We start from the raw sequence: 19,659 nt of genomic DNA, 5'->3' as shown, positions 1-19,659 counted from the left end.
ATGTTTAAATTTAAGTCTTTATTATCACTCACATACACTAGTATTGTAAAAAGCAAACAATGGTTCTTTAAAACGCATTACATCTGTTTTATAAATCATTTGTAAACAAAAATATGACATTTCTTCAATATGTTTCGATTTTTTGTGGCCTCTTAAATTCTCTTGAGGATTTAAACGTGATTAAAATTTCTTCTTTCATGCTCATTGAAACCGTATATATAATTTACAAGTGTTGTAAAACGGTTTTATATTAGAATTTGCAAGTATAAAATTGATGATTAAGTTAAAAAGAAGTAACAGAATGTATTGACATACCCTCAAATGACGACTAAAATAAATCTCATTTTGAACACGACTTATTGTCTATGTGGACTCTTTGTTCTTAAGGCTCGCACTACATTTTCTACAACCACAGACAACGATCAATTTCGTTACTTATTATATGGATAAAAGCAATGAAACTTTCCTATGCTATACTCTTTTACATATTATAGATTTTCTTAATAAATTTAATCGGACGTATGAATGCCAATTCATTTTATTAAGTTACAATTGTTTAGTTGACTAAGTTTCGGATATGTTGAAGCTATTTCGAAGCACACGAACTAAGCTACAGTTCTATTTTTGAAATGTATTCATCTTAGAAATATAAAAAATACGATCTATAATTGTTCGTTCTTGAGAGAAAAATCGTTTAGTTTATACGTATGTTATTATCAATCGGCAATACAAATCTTATTGCGCTATCAAAAGCATAACGGGACGATCATTTTCTTTTATTCAAAAATTGAACAATTCGTTTTGCCGCGCAAAATGAATAAAGTGCACTGTTAATGGATGAAAAAGAACATTCCTTCCCCGTTGCACTAACACCAAAAAAAAAACGGTATGGCTTATCTATATTTTGTTATAGGAATTAATAACTTTTTTAAGGTATTCTAGATAATGTTTTAACTGATAATTCTGCGCAAGTCCCTCAACATTTTGTATTAAATTATGTAAATTTGTTAAGAATCACTTGTTAAAGCCAAATGCATGCAATGTATTTTCCCTTTTATTGTCTTAGTACTTCATTAGAAAGGATTTTAGATTCACCGCAATTAAATTGGAAATTTTCAGATACGATTTAATATTTTTGGACACTCACTGTCTAGTTTCACTGCAAAATTTACATAAAAATTTGAACAATGTTCTTTTGCCTTGAGACAGTACTATGATTTTAATTCTGCATTTCTAACATTCAATGATTGCTTTGTTTTGTTAAAAGGGAGGTTTGGCATGCCACAAAACCAGGTTCAACCCACCATTTGTTCCTTTAAAAATGTCCTGTACCAAGTCAGGAATATGGTCATTGTTATATTATAGTTCGTTTCTGTGTGTGTTACATTTTAACGTTGTGTTTTCGTTGTGTCGTTTATTTTCTCTTATTTTTGAGTGTGAATTCACATTACTATAAGACGTGTCACGGTACTTATCTATCCAAAATTCATGTATTTGGTTTTGATTTTATATTTGTTATTCTCATAGGATTTTGTCTAATGCTTAGTCCGTTTCTCTCTCTCTCTCTCTCTCTCTCTCTCTCTCTCTCTCTCTCTCTCTCTCTCTCTCTCTCTCTCTCTCTGTGTTACATTTTAATGTTGTGTCGTTGTTCTCCTCTTATATTTAATGCATTTTCCTCAGTTTTAGTTTGTTACCCCGATTTTGTTTTTTGTCCATGGATTTATGAGTTTTAAACAGCGGTATACTACTGTTGCCTTTATTTATTGCCTTAAGTAGGGATGCGAAGTATTACTTTTTTTTAAATTCTAGCAAGTAAAATTATAACTGTACCACGTACTCTTTTTTATGAAAATTATTTGATCCTTGGTCAATTACATGTATATTAATTTTGTGATGTTTTACATGTTTTAGTTTTTAAAATATTGCATTCATTGACACTGGCGTAAAATTAAGTACATATCAACGAAGCGTAGAAGAAAAAAAAATTAGAAAACATTGTTTTAAATAGTTTTCTTTATAGGATAAAGGATATCAAGTTGAAGTTTTCTCAAAATTGGATCAATGTAAAACCCAATTTGCTCTTTTCAGTCATACATAAATATGTTTTCAGGAACGCTGCTTTGAAACAAACATTTAAACCAATAATTTTGGCACTGTAATATTTGATAATACTTTATAGTGTTCACAATTTCAACAAATCATTTATTCAATATCTTTTATAATACTGATGCAAATAAAAGTTATCAACACCCCAAGGGACCAATAGTTGATATACAGAATTATAGTTAGAACAAATACGGAGTTGAAATATTTTATTGAATAAGCAAATTTACTGTAATAAATTTGAAGATATCTTAATGACGGTTTCAATTGCATGTGGAGAACTAGCTACATCTTTTTAATTTCCGTTTTGGGACAGAAACACGCTCTTTTCTATAGAATTTAAATAATAGATGAAATATCTGCATTAACTTATGATATAATAGTTAATAAACAAGAATTATTTTTTATCAATATTGAATCAACAATTCAGGAATGATAACATCATTTGATTGGTGCTGAAAAATAATTTAAATTCCACTTTGATTGACATAATTAGCAGTTATATGAATAAAAGTGAAAGGTAACGACCTCAAATTATGTAAAAAAATATCCAGGATTTAAAGTTAGGATATCGGTACATTCGGGCCAAAAGTTTGACATGACAACAACTTTAAAAAAAATATATCCCGAACAGTGAGCATCAAACCATATCATGCAATAGCGCTAGTTTGAACAGGGAATTTTTGAAAACTATGTAAACAAACATCTAAATTGTTCTTTTAGACCTTTTGGGCCCTGAAATATCCGATGGCAGAGACTTCAAATATAAAATTTTATCAACGATAACGAGACATACATTCAGATGGTTACCTTTATTGTGCAAGGTTTGAAGGTTCTTTTAGTAAAAATAAAAGCAAAAGGAAGGACATTTCAAATTCAATATTCTATACTAGTTAAATGAATATGTATGCAATCAAATAGTATGTAATGTTTACATAGTTCCAACGAATACAATATATTAGTACACATTTTACTGATGTCAATCATATTTCATGTACATGTATATCCCAACAGGAGCACCAATCATAGCAAGGGCGGCAAGCTCCTATGGCGCTATACGAAAACGTCCAACAGTCACAAGATACTCACCCATCACCGACCACGCCGTTCTCCCCAAAAGTAAAAAAAAATGTCCATGTTAAATCTAAATGAGATAGCGTATTGATTTCAGTAATCTGACTGTCCACTTTCCAGAAGCAAGTAAATTAACTAAAGACCCATGCCACTCACTTATGTTTATGTGCACCTTCGTGAATGGACATTCTCGTACATTTTAAACTAAAATTTTACTCTTGACTAAAATCTCTTTCTGTTGAACTTTTATTGGTGAAATTATTTTATTCCTAATGCAGTTTCTCTCTCAATTCTATAGTGTTTGCCCTAAACACAAAAATGTTAAAATCGTGACATAATCACGACATTTCCTAGAAAAAGACATCTAATAAGTTCATCTACATTTTAGCTTAGCTGTGTGTACATCATGTCGTGTTGAGCATTTTTGGTTTTTAAAGTTTCTATCCATCTATCTATTTTTCAGGATAAAAGAAAAGAAAGAGAAAAAATGCGTCATTTGTGGTTGATAACTCGTATAAGGAATCAACTGACGATTCCACAAGATAAAAGTCAAACACTAAAAATAAATATATAAAAGTCAAATGACAATTACTCCAATTATGAACCGACTGACGATATCAGTCCTGAGCCTCACTTGTCTATGTTTATTCCCAAGAGAATACGAGGGCCGACATTGACAAGCAACTTGTGGTTTCTGAATGTGTACAGACAACCCTACGCCCAGACATTGTAGATTAGTCACAGAAGTCAAGGATGATAGTAGAAGAACTGACAGTTTCTTCAGAAGAGATGTGAAAAGTTATACCGCAGAAGGAGAAGTATACAGAGCTGATGACAACATGTAGAGAGAGAGAGAGAGAGAGAGAGAGAGAGAGAGAGAGAGAGAGAGAGAGAGAGAGAGAGAGAGAGAGAGAGAGAGAGAGAGAGAGAGAGAGAGAGAGAGAGAGAGAGAGAGAGAGAGAGAGAGAGAGAGAGAGAGAGAGAGAGAGAGAGAGAGGTTAGAAAGTGTGGCTGTTCCCAGTAGAAGTAGACCGAAGAGGACTTTCTGTGCAGTCAGTATGGAAGATACTACAGACAATGCTAATATTTGGAAAGGTTAAGAAGACAGCTAGGGGAAGCAGCATAACGTTCATCTTGCTAGTTAAGGCATCGTCAGAAGGATCTGTGTTGGAAGCCGAGTACTGATTAGTAGATGTTCGGCCACCGAGCAACCGGAGGATGAAACGACACAGTGTCGAAATTTTTGGTGAAGGTTGGAACCATTTGAAAACATCGAAGCACTGACAGAGAGCGACAGAGATTCAGAGATGAGGAAAGATGAACAGTCAAGAGAATAATCATTAGCTACATTAGGATTGTATCGTAGGTTGTTCTGCGCTTTGCATGTTGTGTCCACTATTATATAATTTGTTGTTGCGTTCAAATGTGATGAGTGTTCTGTGTCATGGAAGCGGGAGGTTTGGCTAGCCATAAAACCAGTAAAACCAACCATTTTTTTCAATGTCCTGTACTAAGTCAGGAATATGGCAGTTGTTTTCGATTAGTTTGTTTCCATGTATGCTTTCGCGTTTGATTTTGTTGCACTTCAGTGTTCCTGTTGTTCTTTTGTTTTTTTCTCTTATAGTTGATGTGTTTCTCTCGGTTTCAGTTTGTAACTCGGATTTGTTTTCTCTTAATCAATTTATTACTTTTTAAAACTGGTATACCACTGTTGCCTTTATTTAGCCATGTCGGCAATGCTGTTTGCCAGGTTGTATCTTTGGACACATCTTTGAAACTAGATATCTAATGATAAATGATGGACGACGGACGCCAAGTGATGACAAATGCTCACACTGGTCCGAGACAAAAAGAATAAAATGATTAAAAAATAGATAAAACATTCCAGGAACAGTGAAAGAAAAAAATGTACAAATAATGTAAAAAAATCCAACTAAATGATCGTAGGACATTGAATAATCATAAATGATACATGTGATGTGTTTTGCATCAACATGATATATACAGTACAGTACTGCCATCACATTAAAAAACACATAAAGAAGAAGAAAAACTTTTTCCTCTCACAACAACCGAAAACAATTTGTGTTTGTATTAAACATCAACAAATTATCGGGAGCATGGTTTCACTAATGATGCATTCAATCAACAGTTTATGTGTTTTAATGTCATAAAAAAAAAACCCAAACAATGTTGTTTCATTTCCTGAGGTGCAGTCAAGAACCAATTAAACTCTCAATACTTTAAATATAAGATTTATGTTTTGTAGGATAAAGTTTTATCGTTAAGTGTAAAAAATAAAACTTTATAAATTTTATGACTCCTTATATCTGTATTAAACTGTATAGCCATTTAAAAGAAAACACGGGAAATAAATGGAAAGATGAGCTAAAATTGTATTTTTTGAAAGATTCTGACCTTGAGAGCATCGTCTGCTCGTCTGTCAGTATTGGAATAATTAACAGCCGAAGTGTGAAGAATAGTTCTCAATGCATAAACAATGTTATGTAATATAAACCGTAAATTTTTATTAGGTTTAATATAAATTATTATTTTACCACGGTGTTTTACCAATAACAACTAATGGGTAGGTGAGTATTTTAATTCTATGGGCCCCCTAGCAGTGAAGTAATAATAATTTCATTGATTGGCTAGTTAAAACTAATGGGTAGACGACTATGTTAATATTTGTTCTATTGTCTGTCTGGCAGATAAATAATACTTTGCAGATACGCATGTATATATACTGTTGATAGTACTTAATAGTTTTATACTCTACCGCATTAATTCGCACTGAAAACTAAGGCTGCCATTTATACATAGAAAAAAAAGACATAAAGATATGTTTGTAAAGACCTCTTTTATTTGATATACCCAAACCAGTTTTATATTTTGCTCCACAAGTGTGTCCCCTAGCACCTAGGGAAAGGGAATTGATTTATCAAATTTCGGAAAAGTTTGTAAATCGAATTGCTATTGACTCGATGTGGTTTTAAAATTCTCGTGTTAAGAATAATATAATTTATACGAATTTTGGTTATTGCAACACGCTTTTTTTCAAAAGGACAATGAAATAGCTTTAATTAGTAATATAAAGGAAAAAAAGAAAAATCCAAAATATCACGGAAAAGATCTTAGATATAAATAGAGATCTATAATAAAACTGCTTTCTTTAAACAAAGGAATACAAAACTGCTGGACCACAATAGCGAAACCCCTCTACTACCTGTGCAATGAGAACATCGAGCCCTACTATATTCTCAACAGGGGGAGCATGAGAATAATCACTGAATAAAAGCCGTTTACATTCGCGTAAGATAGCAATGTTTATCGAGTAAAATAAATAAAAGAAACGTTTTTGATTTTTTTTTAAATATCAACAAAAAAAGACCAAATAGGTTAATTCCTTAAATTTGGTCAATCTCTTATCCTAACTTCAGTATTACATCTTTTGATATTTTTCAACATAAAATTCATAATTCAAAACCGATACAGTGGTATATGTACTTACGTAAATCAATCATGTCAAGTATGAGATTACTCACCGTGGTCCATGCAACTTATGCTTGGCCCGTTTGGGTTCCGGTGGTGTAAAAGTATTCTTTGGAACAGGTTTTAAATGTTTTTCTTTTGACATGACATCCTTTCCGTGCGTCATTTTCAACATTTGTATCCAATCCAAGTTGCAACAATACATATTAACTTTTAGCTCATCAAAAATAGATATTTCACATTTACACTTCATTGTACTTTACAATATACGAGAAACACTCGATTGCTCCTAAGAAAACGATCGGTGTTGCGATGACAGGACTTGACGTTCATAAAAAGGTCTATTGGGTCCTACTGACAATATAAGATATATTGATTGTTTGAATATCAGGTAAATTTCAGTAATGTATCCTCATAATTCTAAACAAACTTCTCTCCAAGTTCCTCTAATTAAACAAACTATTATAATCAATAGACATGTCTGTTTAGCAATTAGTTCATAAATAAGCTTCCGGAAATATAGATAGACAGGCTGTTATGAATATTGATGTCGAAGGTGGATCAAAATTTTTTATGTTTGATTTCCAATGAAACCTTTCCATTAATTTGCATGGCATTAATAAAATATCAAAATAATTTATCAGTTTCCTGCAGTTGTCTGGGGAAAGATCATAAGACATTAAATGATTAATTGGTTGCTGTAATTAAAGTCCAGTGGCAACTATGTCATGCATACTCAGGACGAGATATCGAATGAATGATATTGAAAGTTCAGTTAAAAATTGAAATCACAAAAATACTGAACTGCTAGGAAAATTCAAAACAGAAAGTCCTTAATCAAATGACAAAATCAAAAGCTCAAAAACATTATAATATTGATGTGACAAAGGATATTTTACTTTTTATTATGTTGTTGAGTAAAACTAAGAAATATTATAAATAATTGCAGACGTATTTGAGAACATCCAGATAAGAAATGCTTGGTATAGTTTCATGAAATAAAGCTTCGACATTTTAAAACACATTACACAATTATTTATAATATACAGCACTGTTCTATCGTACCAACGCCTGGTTACCAATACCAGTGTCATTTATCTAGAAGTCCAACATCTTGAACAAGCTTGGTTATCGTCGAAGATATCGATTGTAACAAGGTTATTAAGATGTATGTTTTTTATCGTTATATGTATACTAAATGTAATATATTAAAACATTTGTAAGCCATTATGCAGTGTTTATTATCATCATAAATTAAATTTAAAGTCATATGAAACTTGAAACTTATGAAACAGTTGATTATGTTTTATATACTCGAAGGCTCAATTTTACTATAAAACAAGGGTACGTGAACGTTCTTGTAAAAGAAAATCTATTATGTTACCAAAATCTTCATAAATGTACTGCTCTTAAATTATTGTCTTCACGACTCTAATTCATCGACATTTACCGTATGTAGTGACTCATAGATTCGTAATACATGTTCAACAAATCTTGCATACATGACTTACTTTAGTATATACGCATGCGTTGTTTCAATAATTCGACAACATTATAATTACGAGAAAGTCATTTCCTATGACTTTAACTACATTGTCTATTTACTAAACTCTGCTTCATAGATACAAATATTGAAATTTTGTATTTTCACCACATGCGGGTTGCATCTGCAAAAGGGTCATCAGTGACGCTCGAATAAAAAAAAGTTAATTAGGTCAATTAAAGTACGTAGTTAAAGAGCATTAAATACGAACAATTCCTAAAAGTTTCACACATACAGCTATGGTAATCTATTCCAGAGGTAGAAATTAGCCTAAGTATTTCAAAAATTCAATGTTAATTCTGACTACTGGGCTGGTGATACCCTCAGATATAAAAACTCCACCAGCAGTGATATCGACCCAGGAAGCAATCTCAGAAAACTCAAATGATTACAACACAAAAGTAGAGATTGACTCAAACAGATCTAGTATGGGAATTGCATATTTCGAAATATGATAAAACAACGTAATAACTGTCTTATGAAGTGTAATTTCGAAATATAGTTTAAACATATTTTATTGTATAGTTTAAACATATTTTATTGTTCCAAAAAGAGACAAATGGATTAGATTTGTGTCTAATCCATTTGTCTCTTTTTGGAACAATAAAATATGTTTAAACTATATTTCGAAATTACACTTCATAAGACAGTTATTATGTTGTTTTAATAGCTTGCAAAGATGACTTAAACCTTTGGTCGGTTGAAATCGTTTCATGATCAACTGGAATGCCAAAGACCAATCTATAAAATTTTGATAAAAAAGAAGTTGTTTTTAAGTAAGTTCGCTAAGTTATCATTTTAAGAATGACTACTAACTCAATGGTTAAAGAAGGCAGACCTTTATTTTTTCATAACGCACGCTGGTAGGGTTTTTTTTTTAAATGTACTATTTACATGCAAACCTCGTTTATCCTTCTTTTATTCTCCTAGCAATTTTGCATAAGGTTGTTAATATAATCAATTCGTTTGATGTGTTTGAGCTTTTGATTTTGCCATTTGTTAAGGAACGTCGGTATACTATTGTTGCCTTTTTTCCGCTTTGAATTTTCCATGAAGGACGGTAGTTTTGTAATTTTACTTTTTTCCCTCATGTATATTACATAAGTGAGTAGTCATTAAGAACAGACCCGATCACATGCTGTATGAGTCAATCGCATAAGGTAACCATAAATGAATATAGCATTTTTGTTTATCCTGTATTAAAATGCTTTTTTGGTTTAATATATTTTTGTTACAATTACAAGAGTGGGACCTTCCATAATGACTTCTATACAGAGAAAAACACAGTAAAAGTATTATATACAATGTTTCGTGTTGATTGTTACGTTAATCAAAACCACCGAAACAAAAATTGTAAGAAAGTAAGAAATCAAATGATTCCTTCTCCAGTTAAAAGATCAATCAAAGGGCATTGAAATATTTTTCTTCCAAATGAACTGTACTACCCTCAATATAAGTCAGTCTAGAATTGTTGAAAACAAACCAATATTTCTCCTTGATTACTGTCAATTATCCTGAGTTAATGACCAAGAACAAATTTGAATCGGCTGGAGGTTAGCAATTACCTTTGTCAAATAAAAACTCATATTTCAATAATTACTGGAATCAGTGTTACGGGTAGTTTAACAGACGGTATGACACGAGGTTCAATTCGATGTTATAGATATGTGGATGAGATTGTTTGTTATAAAAAAAAAATATCAGAGTATCAACACAGTTATTAATATTTTATTATATCTGAATTATAAAACTATAATTGGTTCTTTGTTGGAGGGCATACTGTATATAATAACAGACCCTGAAACAGTATGGTACTTATAATGTTTCACAAACGTGTTTTATTTTACTGTAGTACATTAAAACAAGTACAATTAAACTAAAACTTTTTTTCTCTTAATTTATGAAAGGTAAAATCTGCAAACAATGATAGTTGTGATCGAACTGACATCGGGGCTAGATTAACGAATGAAAGTTCATAGACTTTGAAGGAAAAACTAGAAAAGACCATGCCATCGCCAAAAAGTTACTGTAGAAACATCCGTAGAAGATAATACAATGACGTAAAAAAATCAATTAAGTTTTTTCGGATCATGAATAAATCATTATTATTAACTAGTTAAGCTTAATACAAAGATATACATCCATCTCGAAATCAAAGATCCCTTGTGTAGACTTCATGACAAATGTGATATTTTTGGCCTTTTTGGTGTATTTTTTACTTGAATTACATGAAGGCTTTTTGCAAATCAAAGTTTGTTCAACAGCATGACAGAGTCTGCGCTGAAATAGTGACATTACTACCTTATAAAGTTTTATTCCGCTAGAACTAACATCGATAGGGAGTAACAGTGACAACTAATAAATGGTTACATTGTAGTACATGTTAATTATGGTGTCTGTATTATCAAATTCGTTTTCTATCAATCGATTTATTACTGTTGAACAGTGGTATACTACTGTTGCATTTATCTACAAAACCAACCCTTCTTTATTCAGACTACACAAAATCAGTTGCCTTAAATCAAAATTTTGAACACTACGAACATCCTTCGAAAGAAACCTAGTCTAAATTAAATACGTTATAGTACAAATATGCATTATGAAGAAAACTTTGAGTTATAATGTCAATTGTTCTTTTGACTTGCATATTACTAAAACTTAATGTTCGCATTTTCGTAATTTAAAAAATGTCCTACATGCAATTGGAATTTTAAAGTTTCACTTTATTATACGAACAAAGCCTTGTCACAAAGCAGATCGAATCAAAATCATAAAGTTGATTTTGGAGATTCGCCAAAATCAGGACATTAAAAACAATATAAAAGAATTTCTGGGTCAGAACTCAAAACAGAATTAATGGTAAAAATTGTCATAGTTTATCATTCAGATTGAAACAATTGTTTAACATGGAACTAATAGTTACTCTATAAAATCAATTAAAGAAATTTAAGACGCATGTCATACGAGGAATGATATAAGTTATCAATTAAAAAACTTAAATAAACCCCTGGATACCTATGGGAGACTAGAATAACCCTTTCGCTTTAAAAAGGAATAATATATTTGAGAACTTGATATAATAAATACAATGTTTAAAAAAGTACTGCGAATCTTTCATGATTACATTAAACCATGCGTCCTCATAATCAACAAATGTATGATATATTCTACTGTAACTATTTTTGCTACGTTAGAATTCGGAAGGATCACTTCAGGTAAAACAATACGGAGTTCATGTTGACCTTCTTACCTCTATTTATAAAAGAACTTTTCTATAAAGTACATTGAAGATTGATTATAAGCTGTGAAAAATAATCAAACATAAAGCAATTTGATAAATATTTATGAATAAGTCTGATACAATTGCACAAATATTTTTAAAATTCGGGTAATGGTATTTTAAATTCTTTGATAAAAATGTACATTAAATGTCAATAAAAATATGTTATCTCACTTTCCTTTCTAATGAGCTGAAACGTTATATATTTGGTATAATGATATTTTTGTAATTTTAGCTTACAAAATTGTAAATGCAAGCACATAGAAATATGTGACCCTTAATACACATGATTTCTTGTTCTCTTTACAAGTGAGGTATCTAGGAAGAGAAACAATATCTTCCTATATAATTTTACAGAGGAAATAAGATATCAAATAACTCGCATAGCTTTGCCAAAAAATAGGGGTCCCCTTTTTGTTTTTACGCACCATTGTCCTCCGTAAAATTTTATAATAGAAGTCGGTTAAATACATAGTAATACTCTTCTCTATGATACTATTTTGATTTAGAAGCTTTATTATCAACGTATTCGTTTGCAAAGCATATATTTTGCTCAAAGATTGACAGTATATGCTATAAGTTGAAACAGTCTGAACCCCTGACAACAATGCACCATCTTGGTCCCCCAATGTATGATATCACAAATATAATTCAGCATGATTTTTCTTACATGCTTTTTATCGACAGTGAGGGTCGCTTCAGAACTAAACTTTACGATAAAACGCATGACAGTTTTCCAATTATTGTGATACGAAGTATCTGTACCACAATCAACAAAACGATATATTAAACACGAAGCCATTCTCCTTTCAATGTTTATTACATTCTCAAATTTAACTGATTATAGCTTGTTATGCGGTACGGTTTTGTCTATTGTTGAAGTTCGTACGGTGACCTACACTTGCTAATTTCTACGACATTTATACTCTGATAGGGAGTTGTCTCATATACAATCATATCGTGTAGACTTATTTCAAGATTACTGCCGGATTTTAAATTGAGCAATATCACAATTATCGTTGAAAAACGAAACCGCCAGTCTACCCCTTCTGAAGCATTTGAGCTCACTTATATTGTTAGGGTTTAAAGCTGTGGAATCTTTAGTTTTCTGGATTCACTGTCGTCTTTTCGCTTTGGACTATGGTGTCGTCATTCCTCTTTAGTTGCGATGGTTTGCTGTCCCAATGTTGTATCCTTGCTCTTTATGATCATATTGATTCCTTTTGACATGCTGATTACGGATTATACATCATATTTTCATTTGATGAAGTGTAGATGCTTATCTTAGTGACAAAATTGAAATATTTACTCTCGGATACTTATATTTATATCAAGTTTGTGCAGTTCGTGGCTACCTTGCCTCTATTACTGTTCACAAAAGTACTTTTGTATGAAGTACATTGGGGAGGATTGATTCTTCGCGTTGTTAAAAACTCAAGCATAAAGCAATTTGATAACCATTTATGGATAAGTCCAATACAACTCATATTGAAATTCGGGTAATGCCATCTTAAATTTTTTAATGAACATGTACATTAAATTCTAATTAGCATATGTCATCTTACTTTCATCTTTAATGAGGTGAGACATTTTACATTTGGTATGATGATATTATCGATATATATAATAACAGCGGTATACTACTGTTGCCTTTATTATGTAACTTCATTTTCTCTCTGCAAATGAGATCTTCAATGAAGCAAACATCAAATTTATATACATTTTTGTAAAGGAAATAAGAAATCAAATAACACGGCTATCTTTTGAAAAGGCAGACTCCTTCTTTTTTGTTTTATACACCCTACGCCTCCGTAAGATTTTAATGCAGGTCATCATCAGGTAACAGCATAGTGCTCATTGGTGATATTTGGAATTGAACTTTTAAGCTCCGCATATCTTTTGATCAACGTTTTTTTTTATAGTAATTTGAATCCGTTCAAACCACCGAATCTCAATCACCCTATAGGTCCGCCAGTGTATGACAGCACAAATTTGGTTGAGTTGGATTAATCTGGTTTTCTTACAAATAGAAATTGATAGTTAAGGAGATGACAGGGTTCCTATAAATCTTTCAATTTTTGCACATCTTTAATTCGGTAACACCTTGTATGTAAGGAGTAGGATACCTCTCGTATATTGATATCCAAAAGCTTGTTTTTCATGTTGATTTCCATTCATGTTTATCTTGTGAACATAATTGCTTACTGCTACTGTTACACATCCAGCATACGGCACTGCCATATATTGCTTAAATTTCAACTGATTAAGACGCAGTACACGGTGACCTTTTTATCCTTTTTGATCACTTATAAAAGTACTTTTGTATAAACTTTATATTAGATTGATTCTATAGACTATGATAATCAGTCAAACATAAAACGATTTGATAAATGTTTATGAATAAGTCTGATACAATTGCACAATTATATTGAAATGCGGGTAAAGCCATCTTAAATGTACATTAAATTTCAATTAGCATTTGCCATCTCACTCTCAAATCTAACGACCATATACGTTATATATTTGGCTTCATGATATTTTCGCTACTTATAATGACATAATAATTTGTAAAGGCAGACGTATAGAAAATTGTAACCTCAGTAGACCTAAATTCATTTTCTTTTTTTAATTGAGACCCCACTGAAAACAAACCGTATTAGAGGAAGTAAGAAATTAACACTGCAAAAAAGAAAACGTTTCCTATTTGTTCTTTAGATTATTAAACCCCAGTACGTTTTTATACTAAGCAAGGTAAATGTATAGTATAAATATTAATGAGTAAGTCTGATACAAAAGCAAAGTTATATTGAAATTCGGGTAACGCTATTTCAAGTGTACATTAAATTTCTATTAACATATGCCATCTCACTTTCAATTCCAATGAGCCAAAACGATATATATTTAGCTTGATACTATTTTTGTTAAGTATATTAATGTACTAATTTGTAAAGGCAAAATTATAGAAACATATAAATTTATGTCTATGAGTTCGTTTTTCCTTTATAAATGAGACCTCACAGAGAACAAACATTATTATTGATATACAATTTTGTAAAGGAAGTAAGAAATTAACACTGCAAAAATGTAGACGTTTCCTATTTGTTTTTTAAATCATTAAACCCTAGCACGATTTAAAGTAAGCAAGGTAAATGAATAATATAACCATATATATATAAAGGATAATTGTTGCTATCAGGAGTGTTAGCAATGTTGCCTTCTATATACAAAGCATGGCTGTTGCTAAAAGCCTTGTCAGTGATAGACGTGATTAAATAAGTTTTCACAAAAAACTAGTTGTCATCATTACATAATTATACAATTTCATATTTCTAAAAACCAAAAGGAATATTTAGATTCAAATTCAAAAGTTGCTGCCACCGAAACTTGCGTCATGTGAGCATAGTAATATTCCTTTTTTCTAACTATTGGTAAATTAAAGACAAATTTGTAATCCCCAGATCATAATCCTCTACAAAGTACATTGTAGGTTACTTCTATAGACTGATTAATAGTAAAACATAAAGCAATGTGATAAATATTTATGAATAAGTTTGACACAAAAGCAAAAATTGTATTGAAATTCGGGTAATGCCATCTTAACTGTACATTAAATTTCAATAAGAATATGCCATCTCACTTTCAATTCCAATGACCTGAAACGTTATATAGTTGGCTCGATACTATTTTCGTTACGTTTAGTAATACACGTATTTGTAAAGGCAGATGTAAACGAACATATAACTATAGTAGTAGACATGAATTCATTTTCTTTTTATAAATGAGACCTCACAGAGAACAAACATTATTAGTGATATACAATTTTGTAGAGGAAGTTTAGAAATTAATACTGCAAAAATGTAGACGTTTTCTCGTTTTTCTTTAGATCATTAAACCCCAGTACGATCTTAACCAAGCAAGGTATATCTATATGTATAGTATAACTATATATAGAGAATAATATTTTCAATCAGAAATGTTAGAAATGTTGACCTTTGCGAATCATATCTGATGCTCAAAGACTTGTCACTGATGAAATAAGTTTTCAAGAAAAAAATAACTAGTTGTGATCATTATATAATTCTACCATTTCGTATTTCTAAAAACCAAAAAGAATATTTAAATTCAAATCCAACAGTGCTACCACAGAAACTTGCGTCATGTCACTTTGTGAGTATAGTAATATTCCTTTTTTCTAACTGTCGGTAAGTTAAAGACAAATTTGTAAGCTCAAAATCTTAATCCTGTATGGTTAATTCTATAGACTGTGATAAATAGTAAAACATAAAGAAATTTGATAAATATTTATGAATACGTTTGACACAAAAGCAAAATTATATTGAAATTCGGGTACTGCGATCTTAAGTGTACATTAAATTTCAATAAACATATGCCATGTCGCTTTCAATTCCAATGAGATGAAACGTTATATATTTGGCTTGATACTATTTTCGTTACTTCTAATAATGTACTATTTTGTAGAGCCAAAGAAATTAACACTGCAAAAAGGTAGATGTTTCCTTGTTGTTCTTTAGATCATTAAACCCCATACGATATTGTACCACGTCAGGTAAATGTATACATGTAGTATAATTTCAGGACAATATTTGCAATCAGTATCGTTTAGCAACGTTCCCCTTTGCGAAGCATGTCTGTGGCTTAAATACTTTTCACTAACGCAATAATGTTTCAATAATCTAATTTTATAACATTACATAATTGTACAACGCCATAATTCTAACAACCAAAATTGTTAAATTCTTATTCAAACAATTCCCACCACAGTATCTTGTGGCATGAAATGTATTGGGAAGTGTTGTGACAGAACATAGCAGTTGTGAAAATAATTCGTAGCACACACAAATTTCGAATAATAGTTGGATATGGAGGTAAATCATTGCTCTTCGGATTTCAAATAAATAAATTATATTTATTTTTATCAAACGTGAACATAGACATTTATGAAACGACGTCAGAATATCGGCTCATCATTCATTTCCCCCAAACGGTAACAGAGGAGAATACGACAAGCACTTCATCCAAAATAGGTGTTCATGTCTTTGTTCACTTTAATATCAACCTTAAATCAAAATTTCTCGGAATAAAGGAATTCACCAAATCTGATTTAGATGGGTACTATATTATCTATAAACTATAAATATTTTTAGAAAAAAGAAACCGTTATCCATAACCATTAAAACAAAGACTTGGCAAGGATTTGGTCGTTCTGTCGTATTATGTTAATTTGTATCAACAAACACTAAGATTCATAATTAAAGAAATATTATACGTCAATTTTTCTATTTCATAGATATGTAAAATAGTTTTTGTGTGTTAAGATTACAAAATAAACTATAGGATTAAAAAAAAACTTTTAAATTCCAATCTCGTGCAGCACAGTTATTTGTTTTCAAAAATGAAGATTGAAAAATCACGTCCAGCACAGTTATGTTTTTTTTCAAATCTTAAGACTGAAGAATCGCGTACAACACAGTTATATGTTTTTCTAAAATTATTTTCGATAGTGAAGAATTAATATAAAATTCACTTACCCTGCCGAGAATATCCTTTTATCCGACATCTTGACTTGTACCACTGATAGACATGTGTGGGATGGGGACATCCTCCCCTGACTTTGCCCGAGGGGTAGTATATCTACAGACACACTTCCTTCCCTCTTCATCTTATTTCATTTTTGTAATCCACTCTTTTCAATATCAGAACCTTTAAAATAGTAGCATATGTGTAGAAATCTTGAGTTTGAAAACTTATGTTATATATCGATACCAATTATGAACAAATGTCGTTTTCACTTGATATCTTTATGTGTCTCATATTTAATATACAAATCCAGTAAGTTAGTACTAACTTATAATAAATGATATATCGATGCCAGTTATTAACAAATGTCGTTTTCACTTGACATCTCTTATTTAATATGCAAATCCAGTTAGTTAGTATGTAATAATGTTACTATCCTTTTTTATATTGTATTTAATCCAATCTCCATGACCCTTTCATTTCATCACAGAAAAGTACCAATTGAAATCATCACCATGGGTCATCGAAGTCGGATTTAATTTAGATTTTTGTATTCAACGACACCATCTACTGCAAGTACCTCACAAAATGTATATGATTAAGAAGTCTTTGACACTTTGTATTACAGTGTATTGACTTTCTCAAAAGGTTTTTATCTTCTTGTATCAATTATTCACGTTATTCAAGTTTGTAATAAGAAGTACTATTTAAGTAAGCAAATATGGTCGACAAAAAAAAACTTTTATGCTTAAGTTAAAAATCCGTTTGTTATAACCGAAATTGAAATAATGACTTGTGTATGATATTAAAAAGCATTGTGTGAAATCTGAAAAATGACAAAAGTTTCATGCTTGGTGGAACATTAAAAACAACAGTGTTTTAGTCATTTAAGTTACAACTATAAGTATGACAAACACTTTGTAAATATACAGTATATAAGATCGTTACGACCCAGTGACATATTAGAATTAGGATAGGTAGTCCCAATAAAGGACTTTTTTTCAAAAAGGGGAATGTTAATTAAAGTTTCTATATATACTCGCAGTTAAGTCCGCTCTGGGTGAACGTCTTTAAATAAGATATGAGAAGTAAGACATTTAAGTTAAAGTTGGGAAATCTATCTTTCTTGGAATTCTTTTTTCAACAGTTTTTTCTTTTTGATTTGCACTTAATATCGAAAAATATTCAACTCGTGAACGAACAACACTGATAAGTAACTCATGCGCTACGTGCATTCGTCAGTTAGTGTATTGTTCGGTCACTCGTTGAATATTTTTCTCTATTTGAATTCTTCGATTAGTTATTCTGTAATTACTGCTTCACACTACAGCACATCAATAAAGAAAATGAAAAAGAAAATACAATGACAACTGAAAACTGTTGAAAAAAGTTAACAGATTGTTTCCATATCCTATCAATTATTCAAATGCATTAATCTGATTATGCCAAATTATGCATATTATTTAACTCGAGTTAACCAATGAAATCTGTTCACACTTAATATAATTTAATATGAATGAAAGATGTGTAAGAAACTCCAATGAGAAAGAAGCACATCAAAAGTTAACCAAGGGGCATGCATTAGTCAAGTATGTATATAGTCTTTAACGAAGAACAGGTACACATGGGTAAGCTTAATTCGAACATGGAAGTATTATACAGTTGTATTTCATTTTACTCATTTTAAAAATACAATTTTAAAACAGATAAGAAATGGAACCTACATTAGTTATATTGTATTGCAGGAGTACGTCTGGTCACAAAGGGGTAAAAAAGGTCCCTTGAATTTGACAGTTGTAGGAAATTAATGCTACATTTAATTGCAGTAAGAAATTGTTAAGTCATAAACATATCTCATGTGTATTTCAAATCATATTTATTTTGTTCTTTTTTGCTTTTCTATAGAATATTCGGAAAACCTCAAGTTACATGATTACTTCATAATTAGCTTGTACACATGGAAAAAGGGGATAAAATTGAATTGATTAACTCCCATAGATGGTTATTTTCTTATATGCAATGCCGAAATGTAATGTGATATTTTGTCTATAGTGCTGGGCAGGATAAAACTTTACGCGTGCCAATTATTTCTTTCTTTGAAACCAAGAAGGTTATCATTTAACCTCCTTATTGAAACAAAGATAAATTCTACAACATTTTTTGAAAAGTGCAAGACTAATAAGGGAAAATCAATGGTGGTATTACACCTATAGCAGACAAAACACAGCACGAATAAAACCAGTCAGAAGTAACAATTCGTAATGAGATAGTTAAAGGTTTAAACGTCTATGTCGGCAACTTTCTTTGTTAGAAAGATTATTTAAAGATCTGAAAGTCGGTGCAAGTTAATCTGTCGAAACATCTTCACATTCAAAATATATCAGCGGGAAATAATTATTATTTTTCCCTTATGATGTACATCATTACACAAATTTATATTTTTATGAAAACAAATTGAAGTAAGAAAAGATAGAAACATTTTGAATCAAATTATTGTAAACATAACTTTACTCTTAGAATTGACTCTCAACAAAGCTCAGATGCCACAAAGCGTATTTTTATCTGTCATGAAAATGGTTGTGAAGCATAACAAATTCACTGATTTGGTTGGAAATTAAATACTATTTTT

At 30.9% G+C, this 19,659-nt stretch overlaps 1 protein-coding gene across 4 annotated transcripts in view; it reads right to left on the bottom strand.

Annotated features, from left to right (window-relative positions):
* LOC139490579 (uncharacterized) overlaps positions 1 to 19,659 on the bottom strand; it is a 51,451-nt gene that overhangs the window by 14,184 nt on the left and 17,608 nt on the right. For 2 of the 4 annotated variants that reach the window (XM_071277434.1, XM_071277435.1), the window contains exon 2: positions 17,042 to 17,213. In XM_071277434.1, the coding sequence (XP_071133535.1) occupies positions 17,042 to 17,172 (131 nt within the window). In that variant the 5' untranslated portion in view covers positions 17,173 to 17,213. Of the gene's footprint in view, positions 1 to 6,722; positions 7,091 to 17,041; positions 17,828 to 19,659 lie in introns of those variants that run through there. The other 2 variants (XM_071277437.1, XM_071277432.1) reach the window with 2 other exon arrangements.

The sequence above is a fragment of the Mytilus edulis genome, chromosome 10 (assembly GCF_963676685.1).
Source record: "Mytilus edulis chromosome 10, xbMytEdul2.2, whole genome shotgun sequence".
NCBI lineage: Eukaryota > Metazoa > Mollusca > Bivalvia > Mytilida > Mytilidae > Mytilus > Mytilus edulis.
This window is presented reverse-complemented; position numbering and strand designations above follow the sequence as displayed.